Genomic DNA, 22,106 nt, shown 5'->3' with positions numbered 1-22,106 from the left:
TTATAAATCAGTGTTTATGAAAAGGAATTGCAAACTCTTATTTAAATGATAAGCTAACTGTAAAATGCCTGAAGTAGGTTTATTTTGTTACTTTCCTGAGAGGGAGCTCATGTCCTCCAGTTTGGATCAGCTATTACCAGAATTCGTCTAGTCCGTGGTAGGCAGGGGTACATTTTATCCTTGGAGAGATGAGCATGGGGAGGCTTGGTCCTAGTCCTGTTTTGGAAATTCTCCTTTCATGTGCCCTGTTCTGGCAGGATTTCTAGACTTAGGTACGCTCTTTGCCTTCTACACATGGAGTCTGATATAGATTCCTGACAAACTGTTTTTTTCTTTCTCTAGAGGAACCGGATTAGCATCTCCCAGTGGGTTCCAGTATGCAGCCGATTGCTACTTGTGTCTCATACACAGGGACAGTGGGGCAGGGCTCTGTCTGGTACTTCCCAGGTAAGATTTGTTATTCCTTTGCTTGGTATGAAAAAACCTTAGTGTTTATGTGCAAATGTCATGTATTTATAGATTAGCCAACCAAATTGTGTGATGGAAAAACCTCATGAGACCACTTCTGGGTCTCTGTGGTGCCAGCTCAGGACTGATTCCTACTGTATGGTGTCTAGGGCGTTGCTTCTAAATACCCCAGCAGTGGAACTTAGCCTAGGATACCATGCTACAGTCTGATGATTTTTACTGTTGGGAGTGTTTCCAGATATTCATCTCAGAGTTAACTTTTCTTCAGTTTTCTTTTTGTAGCCACTTTGTGCCGCTTTTATTTGGGGTAAGAAATGTTTCTTCATTTTTTTCCTTTTTATGAACATAAAAATCCAAGGAACAATTATTTCAGGCCTTAGTTTACCACTGATCACATGATTCTTTATAAAGTAGTTTACTTTGGACCCTCCTTGAGAGTTTTTTCTCCTGATTTTTGTTAATTGTACAAATAATTTAGTAATAAAGGAAATAAAAATCACCCATGACTTCAAACCTGAAAACATCTGCTGGTTCTTTTCCAGTCCTTAAGTATGTATGTGTGTACTAATTTTTTCCCTCGGTACCTTAACAAATACCCACAGAATTTTATGTTCTGGTGCTTTTTCACTTATTAGAGCAGACATTATTCACGTTGTTAGATAGATTTCATAATTAATTTTTTAAATGGCTACATGTTATTTATTTAACCTTTGTTTATATTAAAATTATCTACAGATTTTTTGTAGACTTTAATGTGATTACCACTTTATTGTTATATAGTATTTCTTATTTTTAATTATTTATTAAAGATGAACTTCTAGGAGGGTGTACCCTAGGTCAAAGGGTATAAGCAGTTTTCCTCTCCAAAAAGTTGTTTTAATTTATACTGCCACCAGCAAGTTTATATAACTAGTTTTTCATCCTTACCTCCCCTAAATTGGGTGTTTTAAAAAAATTTAAACTAATTGGGTAGAAAATGTTACCTTGTTTTGCTTTGCATTTCTTTATCAGGGTTAAACATTTTTCTGTTTATCAGTTATATTCTGATTTGTAAAAATTACATATTTACATCATTTCTCTGTTTATCTACTGGGAATTTATTTTCATTACCAATTTATATAAATTCCTTTTATAGCCATTCACTTTCTTTTTCATATTTAATGCAATGAAAAATTATTTTTGATGTATATAATTATATATTATATAATTTAAATAAATAAATAAAATATATTAAAATACTTTAGTAAAATATAGAGTAATTCCCTCCAGTTGGTGTATAAGCCTTGCCCTTCTGAGGACGTCTTATTTTTACCTGTATTTCTTGGGCTTCTCACTAAGTCTGGCACAGAGAAGGCACTAAATGTATGTTGAATGAATGAAGAATATGCTTGTGCAAAAGAGGCATCTACTTTGGGTAGTCATGTAGCTATTTCTTTTCAGAGTTGGGCTAGGTTCTATTTTTATTTCTGTGCCCTGGAAAATTTTAGTAGAATTTATCCTATAGTTCTAAATCATTTGTAAATAATGTGTGCAGAGATGGTGGAAGGAGGAACTCATTATATCAATCTCTGAGTTGTGCCTCATTCTTTGAATCAATAAATGTTTATTGGGTACCTAATATATACCAGATACTATATTAGGCTCTGGGATGGCATTATAGAGAAGCATCCATGTAAATAACTTAAAATTGTTTATCTCATGCTGACAAGATTATAAATAAACTGGACATTTTGTCATATTGACGTTACCTCACTGGTACATCTTCCCATCTTTGAGTTCTCCTGGTTGGAAAACTCTGCTTCAGAATGACATCCTTAGGTACATATCTGACAGGGAGGCAGATTTGGCTTAGAATGAGGAAGAACTTTGTGTGAACTAGAATTGTGGTGTAATGAGATGTGTTGGCTGTATTTTAATAAAGTAAATTTACTTTTACTGGAAGTATTCAAGCAATGATTGGAAGGCTATGTTAGGGGCTTGACATAAAAGTATCCTCCATTGGATGAGTGGTAGTATCAGATGATCTCTTAAGGTAATGTCCAATGCTATAATCCTATTATCATTTTCAAAAGACTAGGGACATTGGACTCTAATCTGTCTTTTCTAAGTAACCTCTTGAAGTTCTGTCATACTTTGATGAGTCTACTTAAAAAGTTTTTTTTAGGGCTTCCCTGGTGGCGCAGTGGTTGAGAGTCCGCCTGCCGATGCAGGGGACACGGGTTCGTGCCCCGGTCCAGGAAGATCCCACATGCCGCGGAGCGGCTGGGCCCGTGAGCCATGGCCACTGAGCCTGCGCGTCCAGAGCCTGTGCTCTGCAACAGGAGAGGCCACAACAGTGAGAGGCCCGCGTACCTCAAAAAAAAAGAAAGTTTTTTAAAATTTTTGAAATAATTTAAACTTACAGAAAAGTTATAAAAATGGTAGTGTTCCCTTATACCCTTCATCTAGCTTCCTCTAATGTTAGCATCTTATAGCAATTATTGAAACCAGGAAGTGAACATTGATGTGATACTATTAACTAATCTATACACCTTATTCCAATTTTACTTTTTTTCCCCATTAATGTCCTTTTTTTGGTCTCTCAATTGGGGTTCATCTAATATTTTCTTAAAATTAGATTGAGGCTATGCATTTTTGGCAAAAGTGATATTGTTTCCTTCTCAGTGGGTCACATCAGGGGATACATGATGCCAGTTATTACTGGTGATGTTAACTTTGATGACTTGGTTATTAAATTGGTGTCTGTCAGCTTCCTCTACTATAAAGTACTATTTTCTCCTTTGTACTTAGTAGGTGTCTTGTGAGAAGATACTTTGAGATTATGCAAATATCCTGTTTCTCAACATACTTTCTTTTTTTGAAGTTTTTAAAATAATTTTTATTGAAATATAGTTGATTTACAATGTTGTGGGGTTTTTTTGGTTTTTCTGGCTGCATTGGGTCTTTGTGGTGCACGGGCTTCTCATTTTGGTGGCTTCTCTTGTTGTGGCTCGCAGGCTCTAGAGCCCAGGCTCAGTAGTTGCAGCTCACAGGCTTAGTTGCTCCGCAGCATGTGGGATCTTCCCAGACCAGGGATCGAACCCGTGTCCCCTGCATCGGCAGGCGGATTCTTAACGACTGTGCCACTAGGGAAGCCCCAGGAGGTGGAGTTTTGATAAAAACTTTTATTTCAACTATTTTGTTCCTTTTTTTGCATAAATATAAAAATGTTCCAAAACTTCCAAGATCTTAGAAGATAGTGACTGAAAGGATCAATCAGTGATGTTCATCTTAAAGGATTAAGAAAAGGCCCCGAAACTACAAAAGATGAAGCAGCCTTAGCTGAATAATTTATTACAACAACTTGTAAATGTTTGTGTAAAATGTCTTATAAGGGTTTATTGTTGGGTCTGTGGGCACCCAGGGATGAGGGGTGGGAGCAGGATTTCTTTCTTTTTTAAGGCTGTATAATATTCCATTTAATCTATCTATCTATATCTATATCTATATATCTATGCCACAGTTTCTTTATACAGTCTTCTGTCAGTGGGCATTTGGGTTACTGCCATATCTTGGCTATTGTGAATAATGCTGCAGTGAACATAAGTGTGCAAGCATCTCTCCAAGATCCTGCTTTGAATTTTTTTGGATATATACCCTGAAGTGGGATTGTGGTATCATGTGGTAATTCTATTTATGGTTCTTGACTGCAACAGTGATTACTATGGTGTTTGTTTGATGGTCATTTTTGAATTCCATCATTTCCTACTACATTTCTTGATTGGAATTCTACTGTAAGGAAGAGCTGTCACTTTCTCTCCATTTATTTATTTATTCGATTGTTTTGTTTGTATCAGTATGAGCTAATGGATATTTATTCTGTGAGTTATAATACATTATTCTCATTATTTTGTTGATCAAATTGTTCCATGTTTGGCTGTTGAGAACTCCTTCAAGTTCCTTTCTACGTGCCTTCATTTTTTGCACACTTCCTTGTTTCTTGGCACCACAAGATGTTTCAGGTTCTTTGCTCTAGCCCTAGAGTTAACAGTTTCCCCCCGGGAGCCCTGGTTCCTTTTATTGGAGAATGATATTTGGAATATTTAGAAATTAAGATCTGGGTGCTAAGTGTACATGAGCCAGTGTTGTTGAACTCTACGCACGTTTTTGAAATCAGTTAGATATAGGGCAAAGAAGATAGCTCTGAATACATGTTTTACCCCTTAATGAACTTTACTTCTTTGAGCCTTAGTGTTCTTATTTCTAAAATGGGAAAAAATAGTATCAACTTTTCGAGGTTCTTGTGAGATAACATAAGTAAAACAGCAAGCGTACAGGTGCTGGGCATATGGGAGCTCTTCAGTAACTTGTAACTGCTATTTTTGTTGCTATTTATGTTCATGCTACTTGGGTAAATGTTCTCCTCACCTTGTAAATTGAAACTTAAAAAAATTTTTTTTTTTTAATCCTAAAACTACCTTAAGCAAGTTGCACCCTCTCCCTGTGTGTTAGTTTCCTCATCTGTGAAAGGAAAAGGTTGGACTTAGAAGATCTCTGAGATTCCTTTCAGCTCAAGTGTTGTTATTCTAAGTTACTCCTTAGTTCTTCAGTTGCTTTTTCTCCAAGCTAAACAGCTTCAATTTATTTTAACCTTTCCACTAGGACCTTTTATTCATCTCTTTGATCATTCCTGTGGTTCTTTTCTGGACCTTCTCCAGATTGTCCTTCTATTTGGAAAAAAAAAAAACCCACCTAGTTTTTATTGAGTGCCTACTCCATGCCCAGAATGGTGTTGAGCAATGGGACAGAAAATAAAAGAAGTATAAGATAGACTGTCTCCTGGTGGAGCTTATAGCTTTGCTGAAAGGACCAGATACATATAGTGTTGAAGAATTGCTTGAGTCCTGCCCTCCTTTTTCCTTTCCTTTCCTTTCTCTTTTCCTTTCCCTTTTTCTTTCTTTCTTTTTTCTTTCCCTTTCTTTCTTTCTTCTTTCCTTCCTTTCTTTTCTTTCTTTCTTTTTCTTTTCTTTTCTTTCCTTCCTTCCTTCCTTCCTTCTCTTTCTCTTTCTTTCTCTCTCTCTCTCTTTCTGTCTCTTTCCCTCTCTCTCTCTCTCCCCCTCTCCCTCTCTCTATCAGGGAGGTCTTTTCATTTTTAGAACCTTTTAGGAAGCAAAAAATAAAAGCAAAATCTTAATATGTCTTTTTTAAAAAAAAATAAATTTATTTATTTATTTTCGGCTGTGTTGGGTCTTCATTGCTGCGCACGGGCTTTTCTCTAGTTGTGGCGAGCGGGGGCTACTCTTTGTTGCGGCACGCGGGCTTCTCATTGCAGTGGCTTCTCGTTGCGGAGCATGGACTCTAGGAGCACAGGCTTCAGTAGTTATGGCATGTGGGCTCAGTGGTTGTGGCTTGTGGACTCTAGAGTGCAGGCTCACTAGTTGTGGCACACGGGCTTAGTTGCTCCGTGGCATTCAGGATCTTCCCGGACCAAGGCTTGAACCCATGTCACCTGCATTGGCAGGCGGATTCTTAACCACTGCACCACCAGGGAAGCCCAAGGGAACCTTCTTGTACTGTTGGTGGGAATGTAAATTGATACAGCCACTATGGAGAACAGTATGGAGGTTCCGTAAAAAACTAAAAATAGAACTACTGTATGACCCGGCAATCCCACTACTGGGCATATATGCAGAGAAAACCATAATTCAAAAAGACACATGTACCCCACTGTTCATTGCAGCATTATTTACAATAGCCAAGATATGGAAGCAACCTAAATGTCCATCAACAGAGGAATGCATAAAGAAGATGTGGTATATATATACAACGGCATATTAGCCATAAAAAGGAACAAATTTGGGTCATTTGTAGAGACGTGGATGAACCTAGAGACTGTCATATGGAGTGAAGTAAGAAAGAGAAAAGCAAACATCATATATTAACGCATGTATGTGGAATCTAGAAAAATGGTGTAGATGATCTTATTTGCAAAACAAATAGAGACACAGACGTAGAGAACAAACGTATGGACACCAAGGGGGAAGGGGGGTGGGGTGAACTGGGAGATTGGGACTGACATGTATGCACTATTGATACTATGTATAAAATAGATAACTAATGAGAACTTACTGTGTAGCTCAGGGAACTCTACTTAGTGCTCTGTGGTGATCTAAATGGGAAGGAAATCCCAAAATGAGGGGATATATGTACATGTATAGCTGATTCACTTTGCCATATAGTAGAAACTTGGTGTCCATACGTTTGTTCTCTACATCTGTCTCTATTTCTGTTTTGCAGATAAGATCATCTATACCAGTTTTCTAGATTCCACATATATGCATTAATATATGATATTTGTTTTTCTCTTTATGACATGCTTCACTCTATATGACATTTACTTATTGATAGATATTTAGATTGCTTCCAGTTGGGCTTTTATTGATAGTGCTTTTATGAACATTCTTGTACATGTTTTTTTGTGAATATATGTACACATTTCTGTTGGGATATACACTTAGGAATGAAATTGTTGAATCTTACAGAATGTATACATTCAGCTTCATAGATACTGCCAAATAATTTTCCAAAGTGATTGTACCATTTTACACTACCATCGGCAGAGTATGAGAGTTCTAGTTGCTCTGTATCCTTTCTAGCACTTTGTGTGTGTGTGTGTGTGTGTGTGTGTGTGTGTGTGTGTGTGTGTGTTTGGTGGGTGGTCTTTAAACATTTTTAAATGTGACATTCGGTTCTCTTTCTTGTATAGGAGTTTTCTTTCTCTTCTCCACAACATTATGAGCTCCATAGGATAGTAATTGTTTTATCTTAAAAACTGGCACAAGGGCTGGCATATTGTGGGTATTTAATAAAGGTTTGATAAATGAAACATGTATGCATGGCATGTGTGTGGATAAGAACAAGAAGGATATAATAAGAAATAACCATACAGGTGGTTGGGTTTGTTCATTCAACAAATGTTTGAGGGTTTCCTGTGTATAATACACTGTACTTGATTCTGGTACTACACCTAGTTCCTACCCTCATGGATATTTTTGGTGGTGGTGATAGAAAATAAGAGTGTGTAATAAATATATAATTGTACATTGTAATGAGTACTATGAGTAAAGTGAACAGGGTACTGCTATGATAGAGAATAATGGGATGATAAGAAACTATTTTAGATAAAGTGGTCAGAAAAGGCCTCTTTGAAAAAGTGACATTTGAGTATTTTGGGGTATTTTTTCTCTTTCACAGAAAGTTACTTGATATCTTTTTGGTTTAAACAGAGGAAAAATTAATGTTTTTAAAGGTCAAGGGAATCTTTTCAGGGGGCAAGGGCAAGAATGGGTAATACAAAAAAGTAAGGAGAAAAAGATCATGACATACACCTTGCTCCAAAGCACAGCTTGTTGAAACTGCTGTTAGTTGTGTTCTTTGAGCCTGTTTAAGTGCTTCATGTTCTAGTGGACCATTACACTGATATATGTGATGTAATGGGAGGTGTTCTGTGTTTAGTCTCTGTGTTACAAAGCCTGCTTGATACCTGTGAATTAAAGCATAAGTGTTCTTGGGACTGACCAGAAGAATCCTGACTAATCTTTTACTATCCTTGTTTGGAAAGAAAAGTAAATAGTAACTCTCCACATTTAGAAATTCTATTTTTTTCCTTCATTAGGATTAAAGAAAAAATCATTTTCATTTCATGTGTCCCATCTCTTGGAATAAGCCAGAATTGAACTCTCCTGCTGCTCCTTTCCCACCCCTTTATATTGTAAAGGAAATAAAACATTACTGAGAGTTTGGAAACTAGATTCTTAAACTCTTCCGTAATTCTACCAGCACAGCAAAATAACTCTTTCATTTCTGTGTGTTCCTTTTTAGACTTGCCCCTATGCATTCATGTGTTTACCTATAATTTTATAAATATTATAAGTGTTTTCATGTTGCTAAAAATAATAATCTCTAATGTAAACTGTGAACTTTAGGTGATAATGTGTCAGTGTAGGTTCATCCATTGTAACAAATGTACCACTCTGTTGGGGGATGTTGATAGTGGAGGATGTTGTGGCTGTGTGGGAGGGGGTATATGGGAGCAGTCTGTACTTTCTGCTCATTTTTGGTGTGAACCTAAAACTGCTTTTAAAAATAAAGCCTATTAAAAATCTGATTATCTGATTTCCCATTGGGTGACTGTACCTTAATTTAATTAACCACCGCCTTTCTTATTGGACTTATTCCCCAGTTTTCACTCTTGTGAACAATGCTACAATGAGGATCTCTTGCATATTGTTTTTTTCCTTAGGAATTTATTTTCAAAACTATGTTTACTCGTCTTGATTATAATAATACCAACCTGGTAGGATTGTGGTGAGGATTACATAAGGTAATATATGTAAGGCAAATACATAGTGCCTGGCATATAATTTTAACTAATGTCTATTATATTGCCAAAGTGCTTTCAAATGCAGTGTGAACATTGGAGGAAGACAGTTCTGATCTGAACGACAATGATGTTGATAACGATGGTGATGATGAAGACTTTTACTGTTTATTGAGTACCTATTTTGTGAAAGGTACTTTACGTTCTTTTACTTATTCAGATATTCAGCAGATGTTTATTGAGCATGTAGTAGGCAACATTAGGAATTGAGTTAAACAAGGCTAGAAAGATTCTGTATTTTTTACTTTGAAGCAACTCTGATCACATTAACCCTCTAAGTGAATGCTCAGTGTTTTTTTTTTTTTTTAAATCCCCCAGTGGCCCCAGATGAGCCAGGCCCTAGCATGTGGTGGATCAGTAGTAGACATTCAGCTGAGTAGGAAGTATCATACCACAAATAAGGTGAGACTTACAAGTTCTTTCTATGTCTATAGCGTGCTTTCACACAAGTGTTCTTACTTGAAATTCAGCAAAATTGTTAGCTGGATGAGGCAAGAAATTTTATCAAATGCAGAAGGTGAGGCTCAGGGAAGTAAAGTGACTTGCCCGAGGTCACATGGATGGGAAGAGACAGACCAACTGAATATTGGAACCTAAGGTGTCTGATCCCGTGTCCTATATTTCTTCCATTGTACTCTCTTGCTTAGAAAACACTTTAGAGAAAAAGTGTCGTAGATTTTTTTATATGTTAAAAATAAAGTAATATTTAACTGATGGAGAATTTCTTATTGGATGTATAGCCTGCCTTCATTTAGAGAGGATTAGCATTAGAATAGGTTTTCCTTTGAATTTAATTGCAAACTACAAAACTTATATCTCCTATAGTCATTAATAAAAAATAAAAGAGTTTAAAAACATTTATTCAGTGCATGCTTTGATTGATTATGACTTTGAATGACTTTTGACTGCTTTCAGACAGTATTTTTCTTTCCTTTTCCCATAATGTCAATAAACGTAGAGCATGTTTCTCAGAATTGTTCTTTGGGAGGTGGGGGTCAAGATTTCTTTTTTAAAGTACTCTTTTCCATAGAACTTTTATTCTGATACCCCAAATCTGTCATTTCCTAGACATGGGTTCATAGACATATGGTCAGTGAGGTACGTATGTCTGCTCTGGAATTTAGAGGACACCTATTAGGGTTCCAGATGTGTTTGTACTGAGTGATAAGGTACCCAGAAAAATGAGAATGAAAAATTCTAGGTTAAAAAAAAAAAAAATCTAAGCAATAAAAAATGCCCTTAGACCCTAGTGAGAAATAAAAGCATTCTTTAAAAAAATTTTTTTGCAACTAATTTTGGTTTCCTTCTTTTTGAATAAATAGCTTTCTTCTACCAAGGATTCCCCACAGCCTGTTGAGGAGAAGGTTGGTGCCTTCACAAAGATAATAGAAGCCATGGGATTCACAGGACCTTTGAAATACAGTAAATGGGTAAAGTCTTTTAAGTTGTTTTCATTTTTCTTCTTGAGCTTTGTGCTTTCTGCTCTTCACAGAAGAATTTTTTAAAGCTTCTGCTTTGCTTTTTGTGAAATGCTTATATTATTTTGAGAGCTTCAAAATATGTTGTTGTCCCCTTGACCCCCGTTCCAAGTCAGGTCTATACAGCATGTGGGGCTGAAATAGTCCCTCTACTCCCTTAACCTGATTCCTTAGAAGTATCTCAGTAGCAGGCAATCCAATAACACTGGTCTTTCCAGGTCTTTGCTACATGTTATGCCATGTAGATGAGTTCTCAGAAGTTAGATGGGCCAAATGTTTTGATGGGCACTGCTCTTAAGGAAACACTCTCTGTAATTCATAAGTGATTTTCCCTAGGTCATTGTAATGACTTCCTTTAAAATTTTACTAATAAGCATTTTTAAAATTAATCAATTCTATGATTTATTGTAATTCATATTATGAGGGCTGTTTGCTAACTGTGTCATTCCTAATCAGGTCTTGGCCTAGCATGTTATCTGTTTTATGGTACTTGCTATAAATGAATGAATGTCCCCTCTACATCAGGTGCTACTGCCCCTGGACTTTTATAGTAATGCCTCTAACCAATTAAAATAATAAAACACAAGTCATTGGGTTTTTCTCAGCCCAGTTATCTCCTAGTACTACTGTTTCTCTCTACAGTTATGGCAAGAGTGCCTTTTAATACTTTTCAAGGTTGGTAGAATGTTGGATAAGTCTAATCAGTCATAAGTTATATATTAAAGCAAACCAACACAAAGCAGTAGGGAAGACTTTTCTAGAAAACATCATAACTTTGCCCCAAATGACTAAATTATTCCAGTTATACCATTTTAACAAGTTGGAGTAAAATTAGAATTTCAATTTTATTGTGAACTTTACTTTTAGTTTCTTCTTATAATATCTGGCTCTCTTCCTAACAATTCTCACTGTAGCAAATATAGGCTTCTCTCTATAATCTCCATTTTACATAAATTGAACAGTGATTCCACAAGCATTTTGTTTGTAAGGGGCTTTGAAAAGTATAGAAGATAGCACACACATAACTAGGTTATAATGATGTCCTTGAGACCCTAAGGTTATGAAGTGTCTTCTTAATCATTAATGAAATATTAGTTATGCTCATTAAAGTTATATTTTTTTACATCATAATTCTTGACAAATGATAATCACTGGTATATTTGGTAATATTATTAACCAGGATCTTTTCCTTTATTAAAAAAATATTTGCGATAATACATTTGGATTGAAAAACTTAAAATGTGTGTTTTGTTTGAAAGTAAGAAATTAAAAGAAAAGGGAAATGAGAGCAGAAAGAAAGAAAGAAAAGAGAAAAAATTTACTGTTTTATTCATTTCTTGATGGTTGAGTTCCACTTGGTTGCTTCCGTATGCTTTGTCTTGTCCGTATTTTTATGATTCCAGGGGCAAAGTTGGCTACCATTTGGAGGATTACTAACTCATCAGGAAAATTTCTTCACTGTTTAAGTTAGTCTCTGATTTTTCTTGGTTCCCTTGTGACCTCAACTAAGTCCCTAATATTTGCATTTAAAAACTCTTTTGTGATGTGGCAGTGTCTACTTCCTGTAACCTTCATTTTTTTAATTTGTAACATCAAAACATCAAAGTATGACATTCTGGTATATTTTGGGTGGGAAGATGTAGGTATAATTTTCCATATTGAAGGATTGAGAGCCCTTTTCAGCAAATGTTGACTCAGAAATCTGTGGCAGACACGTGTATTGGGTTGCACTGGCAAGAATCTTTGAATTTTGTGTTTTCTCATGTCTTTCATTAGGGAGTAAAATGTCTGCTTCTCTCTGCATCAGCAGTATCAGCCAGCTTTCCTCTATCTTTTTATGTAATGTTTTCATGTGTAGTTCCATTTTTCTTCTAGATCCATATTTAGGAATTTAAATGTGGCTTTTCCTTACCTATTTGATTATCCTGAAATAACCATTCTTTTTCATTATCTTTATGGAGCAATATCAGATAAGATAAGGATAGCATTTAACAGATTGAGCCACATGTCATTGAATAGGCGGTTTTCAGATTAGCATTAAGCCAAAAAGTTATTCCTGTTCTGAAGGACACTGACAAACTGGAATGCATTCAGAAGTGGGCAGTGAGCCTTGTGAAGGCTTCAGAAACTGTTGAATGCAGAGTGGTTGAAGGAAATAGGGATACTTTGCCTGGAAAAGAGAAGACATAATGGTTCTTCTCAGGTGTTTGAGGGGCAAATGTAAAAAAAATGGAGACTTAATCTGAGGTATTCCAGTGTGCATATAATGTTTACTGAATGTTACATGAAGCAGATTTATGTTCAATATAACAAAACTTTAGCAAGAGTTGTCCTCCAGGGGGATAGGTAGCCTCACAAGGTCATTGGACTTGTTTGAACAGGGTCCCAGATAGTTGACCATGAATCAAGAATGCTGTAGAAGGAATTCCAGTACAGAATAGAAAGTTCAAATGACTTCAAAGCCCCTTCCAACTCTCACACAGTTGTTTTAGTGTAAGCCTTTTACTAGATTCGTTTTTTTATCTTGTAGGATGGTACAAAATGCATCAGTTAGTGGGAGAGCTGATTTTCATTTCCTAAACCTGTCTTAGGTGCTTGTGTTTTAGTCAAGTAGACTGATGAAATCTTCCAAAGTTAGAATGAAGTCATCTGAGGACCAGAACAATTTGTATTGACTGGATGGAAATTTAGTCCACCTACTTCTTTAACTTATATTAATGCATGAATCTTGAAGAGGTTCTTTCCCCGAGTTGTTATTTCCAGTCCCTGTGTGATGGTCTTAAGGGACTTGCTTTAGAGATTTGTCCAGGAAAATGGCTCACCCAAGTATAAAGGTTTGGCCTCGCTGCAGGAAAAGTGAGGAACTGTAAAGTGCTCCTGATTGCTGCAGTATGAGCACTGTATACATACACTGGCCAGTCTGGTGAGGTCTTCATTATTTGTAATGAATGCTTGCTTCATGAACATGTTGTGGGGAAAAACCTCTTTCTCGTGGAACGATTTGGGCCTTGGAGGCAAGTGTGCTTTTCCTTAGGCAGAGTGATTAATTATGAACCAGAATCAGAAGGAAACTGCCGAATTAAAAAAAAAAAATCAAGACACAGGCCATTAGGAATTTTACTTAAAATTATAAATGTATTGATAGTTGAACTAGGCCTTAAGTTCCATGAAAAGAGTTTTTAACTGCTTTGTTTACTGCTGTATTCCTAGTGTCCAAATCAGTTTTAGGCACTGAGTTCGGTGCTCAATAAATTATTTGTTGACTGGAACAAAAGCTTATAGATGTCCTAAACTCTCTGTTTCAAGGATAGGAATAGGCCTGTCAAGGCCAAAGCATTAGGATAACGATATCATTAGGATATCATTAGTTTGGTGATGGTACAAACCAGTGCTTCCCAAAATGTGTTCTATGTCACATACTTCCCAGAACCTCAGGTGTTAAAAAGTTAAACATGCTTCTTTTTTAGACTGCTGATACGGTGAATTACACTTATTGATTTGTGAATGTTGAATCAACTTGGCATTCCTGGGATAAATCCCAGTTGATCAGGATATGATCTCCTTTTAAAATATTGATGTTAGTATTTTGTTAAGGAGTTTTGGATCTATGCTTATGAAGGCTATGGTTTTGTAGTTTTGTTTTCTTCTGGTGACTGGTTTTGACACCAGGGTAATGTTGGCTCATAGAATGAGCTGGGAGGTGTTCTTTCCTCTTTTTTTCTGGAAGAGTTTGTGTAGATTTGGTATCATTTCTTTAGATAGTCAATAGAATTCTCTAGTGATGCCATCAAGCCTGGAGTTTTCTTTGGGGAAAGGTTTTTAGCCACAAATCCAATTTTTAAAATAGAGATAGGACTATTCATGTTATTTATTTATTCTAGTGAGCTTTGGTAGTTTGTATCTTTCAATGAATTTGTCCATTTCATCTGAGTAGTCACATTTATTGGCCTAAAGTTGTTCAAAATATTCCCTTATTATCCTATTAATATCTTTAGGATATGTAGTGATGTTCCTCTCCTCTCTGATTCCTGATGTTGGTAACTTGTATCTTCTCTGTTTTTCCTTTTTTTCCCCCCTAGATCAGTTCTACTAAATTTTTGTCAATTTTATTGATATTTTCAGAGAACCAGCTTTGGCCTCTTTTGATTTTCTGTGTTATTTTTCTGTCTTCAATTTCACTGATTTCTGCTCTTATCTTTATATATCATTCTTTCTGCTTGCTTTTAGGTTTAATTTGCTCTTTCTTTTTTAGTGTCTCACCATTTGTTTAAATGTGGACTTCCAATGCTGATTTACTGCTCATATAAGTATATCTGATTTCCATTTGTTATATGTTCTGTTCTGTTTTCCCCCATATGAACTTTAGACTAAAATCATTGAAAACTTAACATTAGCAAATGAAAAAATCTTAATTGCAATCAAAGACATAATACTTTAATTTATTATAGATATTTCTGCCCATCAGAAACTGAAATATGAATATTATATAGTATTGGATATAGTATATCCTTGGTGACTTTGAACCTTAATAACCAAACAGCTTTGCTAAAATTCTAGGTTGGTTTTTCTTCAGTTGCTATGCCATTCTCTTTGCATATACATATTTTTTAGTCTGTGTGTATTTGAGTAATTTTCTCTGTCATTTTAAGGAGAAATAAGCTTCTACGAGCCTTTTGTTGATGGACTAATTTAATTGTATCCTGAAGGAAATATTTTGAAAGCCCTTAGAAATTCTTCTTTTAGCACTGAGTTGGTCTTCAGACCTACAGTTCAACCCTTACAAGAATTTATTTTTCATTTTTAGGTTTTTGTGAAGGCATAATGTACATACAGTAAAATATACGACTCTTAAGTATACAGCTCAGTGAATAAATTAAAACCACCACCCAGATCAAGATGCTAAGAGAATTCTTAGTGCTTTGGGGAACAGTAAAAGGTTGATCCTTTTACTATATTTTACATTCATTAGAAACTCTTATTTATAAACATAGTATTCTGTTAATCAGCAAACTATAAAACTAGGGAAAACATTAAAAAAAGTGACCCCCTCCCTTCAGGGAAAAAAAAGACAGAATAGTTAATAGGGCTTCTGAGGAAAGATCAAAGGATTGAGGGTTTTGTTTGTTTGATTTTGGTCAGGAGAATGGGTAATTTTTTTAATATAAAGGGTTTCAGATTATAAAGAATTAATGTGGATGGTTCTGAATGGTGGTTTAGAGGCTGAAACGTGGTGAAATGGGTTTGAATTAAAGGAGAGAGTTCGTCTAAATATTGGAAAAACCTTTTTGACATTTTGATGCCAAAATCGTAAAATTGTGTGAAGTCTGTGAATGGCTAGAGACAGGTTTGGACCCATCCTTCTAGTTGAAAAGCATATAAGATTCTGTGACCTACATCTAATGGCACTAGAACATTCACTTGGTCATGTCTTGAGTTTGGTTTTATTTTCTTTGTCTAGAAGATTAAGATTGCGGCCCTGCGCATGTATACTAGCTGTGTGGAGAAAACTGACTTCGAGGAATTCTTTCGAAGTAAGTTACTATTTTTGATAGTTGTGAAAAGGAAAATAAATCTACTTTTCATTTTTATGATTGTGTCTTGGTAGGATCGGGTTTTTTTTTAAGTTACTAGTAAAACAGTTTTTCCTGAACAAAATGTATAATAAAAGCTGCTTATTTTTCTCTTTTAATAGAATAAACAAAGGCCAAAAGAACCCTATAAATAAGACATTTTAACAAGTTTGAAAAAAGACCTAAAAATTTGTCCAGTACTTTGACATCATCATTCCCCCTTGTCCACACATGCATCTTTTTACATAAGAGTGTACTCAGCGTAAACACATCCTGTTTTACGTTCTGGATGTTTTACTCAGTATTTTTGACATGAACTTCTGCCCAATCATTCCTCTTTTATTTCTAGTTTATAATTGTTTTAGTTAACCCTGGAATATGCCTCATGATTTTTCTTCTTTCTGTAGAAGGACTGTTGAGTCAAAAGGCACATATAATTTTATTTTTATCCCATTGATAAATTGCTTTCCAAAAGTGTTTTACTGGTTTATATCATCATCACTAGCAGTTGATTATATCAATACAGTATTCATTTTGTTAATGTAAACTGTTGTAGTTATAAACATGTCATTTAAAGCAGATACTTATAAAGTCATTGGGAAAGTTTAAGCTGTTTCCAGTTCCACAGATTTTGGAAGGAAATGTGTTCTGTGCACATCTGTGGTAACAGTCATTATCCTCAAAGCAACAAACACTTAACTAAATATACTTGATATTTTTCATGGACAGCCAATAATTATATATAATTACGTTAACAACAATGAAGAAAGAGATGAAGTTTTGATTATTTAATAACTATTTTGTTTTTTTTAAATTAAATGCAAGTTTTGTCATTTTTACTATTTCAGCAGATTGGTACAATATTTCATTGGAAACTTAAAATACTGTGCTGAGTTGTAATCCTAATTTAGTATCCACCTTCCTTCCATTTCTTATTTACTCATAGTCAGGAAAGAAAACTTTCCTCCTTCTTTTTTAATCTCTAACAATTTCTTACTTTAGGAGAAATTAGTCTGAAAGGAGAAAATAATCTTTCTCTACCTGATGAAGAGACTATTAATATTAGAAGCTGGATTTTTCTTAAGTGGTTTCTTGAATCCATGTGCTCAAGTATTTTTCATCAGATCTTTTTAAAACCTCATCCTAAAAAAAAAAAAAAAAAAAAAAAAACCTCATCCTACACATCTATTTAATATTAAATAACTCATAAACTTTTTATAATTATTTTGAAAGGATGTTTACTAGCTATCTTTGTTTAGCTAATCCTCATTATTGAAGATTCTTGAATAATGAGACTATTATTACATATTTAAATTAATATATCATGCTTCAATTTATAATCTGTTGTAAACTACTTATAAAAATAAAAGTTCATTAAAATTATTAACTATTATATTTTAATAATTCACACTTACATGGTATGCTTTTACTTTTGTCTCATTTAGGAATTACAAAACATGTGAGACCGGAAGGGCTTGTATTCTTATTTTCATTTTTCTTTTGTTTTCATAAACAACTGAAACTTATAAAAAGGCTAAGTGATTTGCCCAAGGTTGCTTAGTCAAGCCTTGATCCTGTGTCATCTGTCTTAAAATCCAGGAATTTTTCTACTATAACATATTGCCTGTGAATGAAAATAACTGCAAAATAGAAATTGTAATCCATTTTAATATTTTTGTGTTTTATAATTTTTTGTATTTTACAGTTTTTTTTTTAACTTAAAAATTTTTTATTTATTATTATTTTTGGCTGCGTTGGGTCTTCGTTGCTGCACATAGGCTTTCTCTAGCTGTGGCGAGTGGGGGCTACTCTTCGTTGTGGCACGCAGCCTTCTCATTGTGGTGGCTTCTCTTGTTGTGGAGCACGGGCTCTAGGCGCGTGGGCTTCAGTAGTTGTGGCACGCAGGCTCAGTAGTTGTAGCATGCGAGCTCTAGAGCGCAGGCTCAGTAGTTATGGTGCACGGGCTTAGTTGCTCCATGGCATGTGGGATCTTCTTGGACCAGGGCTCGAACCTGTGTCCCCTGCATTGGCAGGCGGATTCTTAACCACTGCGCCACCAGGGAAGCCCTATTTTATAGTTTTTAAATGAGACCTACCTCTGTGAGATGTTCTGTTAGTATTGTGAGCTGATGTTTATGTATATTAGAGTGTGTACATCTCAGTGAGCTTTGTCCTAGCCTTGCCCTTTGAAGTAGTTATCTGATGTCACATTTTTCAGTGAGACCACTCTTACTTCAGGTTTTCTAAGACTCACTTTGAGAATTACCTTTTAGACCTATATCATGTTCCTTTGTGTTATGCTCCATTGTGGTCCATCTTTGTCATTTGTGGTTAGATTAAATTTCAGAATCAAACCAAAGTGGTTCCAAACTGTGGCCAGTGAATAAAAAAAAAGGGAGCAAGTCTGAAAAGTACCATTTAGAGGCAGATAAAGAATATCTGTAAAATAATGAGCCTGACTTTCTTGCACCTTGGATTCTAAAGAGTAGGCCAGACAGGTTTGGGGTAAAAGAAGAGAATGTGTATAGATATATTGCTTTCTAAGATTACATCTTTAAAGTGGCTATTGCTCCCTTCGATTTTTGGTCTTTTAGGGCTTGACTTTTAGAGTCCTGAGAATTCAGTAGCTTTTTAAAAGGATAGAGAGTCCCAGGTAGCTGGTCAGTGTCATTCTCACTCTTCCAACAAAAGTGAGACCAGTTATATTTTATGAAGATTGAGTTTCTTTACTCAGTAAACAATATGCCTATCAGCCTCTTGGACAGGCCCTCACAAAATGCCAAAGTTATAGATACTCTGTCATCTCAGAGCCAAAGTGTTCAGACGTCTTGATCCAGAGACCTAGATATTGGGGATTCTGACTGGTGAGATACCTTAAGAGCCAACTCTTGTTTCCAAGATGTTCTGATGATGTCATTGTGTCATAAATGAGTGTACCCTCTGTGAGCACACAGTGTTTGCTAACTGGTCTTTTGGAGATCATTTCTGTTATGAAGAGCACTTAGGGGCAGAGGCGTCCAGCCAATCAGTAAAGCTTGTGTTTAATACCACACTGTTGTCTGCAGACTGCTTTGTTTTTAGCCCTTAAGAGTTCATACTTTGGAGAGGAGGCTCCTTAGTGAATAAATTTTGAGTTAATAAAATTGAGGTTCTACCTTTCTTTCTGCTACTAATACTCAGGTATCAAATATATCAATTTTGTGTAAGTATATGATAAATATATTTTTTAAAACTTGAAGAAAAAAAAGATTGAGGTTCATCATTTTATTGATGCAGTCTTAAATAGTGAGTTTTTTCAAAGATAATTTAAACCCTAGTGTTTAAACAATTAACTAAAAATCAATAGTGAATATTTATTGAGTACCTATTAAATACTAACTACTTTGTTAAATGTTCTACAGGCCTTATCTCATTTAATCCTCACAAGAATCCTGTAAGGTAGGTTCTCTTGTTTTCCCATTTTTACAGAGAAGAAAACTGAGGCACTGAGAGGTAAAGTAACTTTGCCCAGAGTCATATACCAAGTAAGAGGTAGAGTTAAGGTTTTTGTTTGTTTGTTTGTTTTTGCGGTACGCAGGCCTCTCACTGTTGTGGCCTCTCCTGTTGCGGAGCACAGGCTCCGGATGCGCAGGCTCAGCGGCCATGGCTCACGGGCCCAGCTGCTCCGCGGCATGTGGGATTTTCCCAGACTGGGGCACGAACCCGTGTCCCCGGCATCAGCAGGCGGATTCCCAACCACTGCGCCACCAGGGAAGCCCTAGAGTTAAGGTTTTGAATCAGGATATCTGACCCTGGTGTCTGCGTTAAACAAACAACTATGTTAATACTGCTGCTCCATAATAGTAATGAATTATTTAATTTTATCCAACTTGATGTTGTGGAGGAAAGTACCTAGCCTCAGAAAATAGTGCACTGAGTGTGTACTGGAGCAAGAGTGTGATCATGGCAAGACCCTATAGCAGGTTTTAACTTTGAAGTGTTTAAAGACATTTCATGAAGCTAAAGAGTCTGCTGTGTTGTTGAGTTGCTCACAGTCAAACTTTCAGCGGTCTTGTTTTTTAGGGCTTTACCCTGTGGGTTTCTGTTCTGACCCCAGTGGGTACAGGGAGTCAGTCATATGCCAGCTTTTTTCCCATCCTCAGCCCTGAGCTGACCCCCGGAGGGAAAATTGTGACCCAAGTCCAGTTGCTGGCCTGTCTGTCTGTCTGTGCTTTCCAGCCGAAGAACTGATTCCCTCTTTGAGAAAATTGGAAAGGCTCCTGGAGGCTGCTGGGAAGCTTTGATGTAGAGGTAGCAACTGAACAGATTGTCCTTTAGAAGCAGCCAAATTTCATTTTCCAGATTGAAAGACAGACTTCCAAGAAAACTTTTCTTTTTAATGTTTTGTTCTAGCATCCAAAAAAGACCCAACTTTAGATCCGGGCTTGAGAGTTTCTCATGGCTATTCTTGTTCTAGGTGGAGGGTGGTTGGCCCACTCTCAGATGGCATGTGTCTTAATAGCTGAATGGCTAGCCAGGCTAGCCTTCACCTCCCTCCTGCTGGGCTCCAAGAGGAAGTCCACTTGACAGCTGCTGGGCACCTCCCAGTAAGCTCACCAGCATATTTTGGTGTCATTTTGTGACAGACCTGGACTGAAATCCCAGCCCAGCCACTAGCTTGTTAATATTGTGGCTGCCTGCATGTTACTTAGCCTTTTCGAGCCCTGTTTCTTTATCTCTAGAATGAGGCTTATAATGCCTTCCCTCAGGGTTAAAGTGAGGATTAAGTGAGATAATGTATTGACATGACTAACGGTGGACCTGACAGGAAGTATGGACCCTTAGTGAATGTTAGTTTCTGATACTAGTATTAGAGAGGCAGTTAGCGATTAAGCCAACAGTGTATGGAATCAAACAGATCTGAATTTGATCCCAGATATCTCATTTCATAGCTGTGTGACCTTGGGCAATTGTCATGGTCTCTCTAAGTCAGTTTTCTCACCTGTCAAATGCGGATAATATCAATACCCACCTCTTAGGAATGTTAGGAGGAGTCATTGAACTAATGCTTGTAAGGTACCTATTATTTCTGACACATAGTAAGCACACAGTGAATTACAGCTCTTTATTATTATTGGCGTTGTTAGTGTACCTCACAGGGGTCCTGCTCTGTGTTTTCTATCTTAGTGGCCCCTATTTGTTATCATTTAGTACATTGTATACTTCGTTTGCTGAAAGGCAGAAGATACTACTTCCTTCTTGAGTCATTACTCCAAAGGACAGATTCTACTCTAAGGGCCCAAGTTTCCCACTGATTCTCTTATTTATTGATAAAAATTTATTTGTTTTTATTTAGTTTTGGCTGCGTTGGGTTTTCACTGTTGCACGCGGGCTTTCTCTAGTTGTGGCGAGCGGGGGCCACTCTTCATTGTGGTGCGTGGGCTTCTCATTGCGGTGGCTTCTCTTGTTGTGGAGCACGGGCTCTAGGCTCGCAGGCTTCAGTAGTTGCGGCATGCGGGCTCAGTAGTTGTGGCTCGCGGGCTCTAGAGTGCAGGCTCAGTAGTTGTGGTGCATGGGCTTAGTTGCTCCGTGGCATGTGGGATCTTGCCGGACCAGGGCTCGAACCCATGTCCCCTGCATTGGCAGGCGGATTCCTAACCACTGCACCACCAGGGAAGCCCTCTCTTTTTTCTTTATCCTCTTGCTCCAGCTTTCTCCCTGCCGTGTAATAAAGAGGGCATATTCTGAGGGGGACCCCTCATCCAGCCAGAGGCATTTCTTAGAGATCTGAGAATTGAGACGCTTGGATGTCTAAGCCCTGAGCTGAATTTTGGTTTCTTAAACCGAGGAGAAACGCTACCAGGTTTGTCATTCCTGGGGGTGATGAACAACCTTTCATTAGATATTATCTGCTTTCTTATTCAATTGTAACTCCCTAGAGTCCTGCTTCTTTCTTCTGATCATTTATTTTGGTTGAATCATTTAGCATACCCACTGGGTCACCTTAGAGAAAGAAAACAGGAAAGGGAGATGGACAAGAAGAACTTAGATTTCTCAGCAGGGCTCAAGTGAAAAAAAGCCTCTAGTTAAGTGGGGTAGGTAAGGTGGTGTCTGCCTATCTTTCCAGAAGAATTGGAGACCAGGAGGGGAAAATAACATTGAATCAGAGTTGGAAGGAATTATAAAGATCGT

The 22,106-nt window shown here is 36.7% G+C and overlaps 1 protein-coding gene across 1 annotated transcript in view; it reads left to right on the top strand.

The window, feature by feature from the left end:
* UQCC1 (ubiquinol-cytochrome c reductase complex assembly factor 1) overlaps window positions 1-22,106 on the top strand; it is a 90,082-nt gene that overhangs the window by 11,295 nt on the left and 56,681 nt on the right. The window contains exons 2-5 of the mRNA XM_065892404.1: window positions 343-447; window positions 9,215-9,289; window positions 10,210-10,317; window positions 15,824-15,896. Coding sequence (XP_065748476.1) covers window positions 343-447; window positions 9,215-9,289; window positions 10,210-10,317; window positions 15,824-15,896 — 361 coding nt within the window. The remainder of the gene's footprint in view (window positions 1-342; window positions 448-9,214; window positions 9,290-10,209; window positions 10,318-15,823; window positions 15,897-22,106) is intronic.

The sequence above is a fragment of the Phocoena phocoena genome, chromosome 15 (assembly GCF_963924675.1).
Source record: "Phocoena phocoena chromosome 15, mPhoPho1.1, whole genome shotgun sequence".
Lineage (NCBI taxonomy): Eukaryota > Metazoa > Chordata > Mammalia > Artiodactyla > Phocoenidae > Phocoena > Phocoena phocoena.
This window is presented reverse-complemented; position numbering and strand designations above follow the sequence as displayed.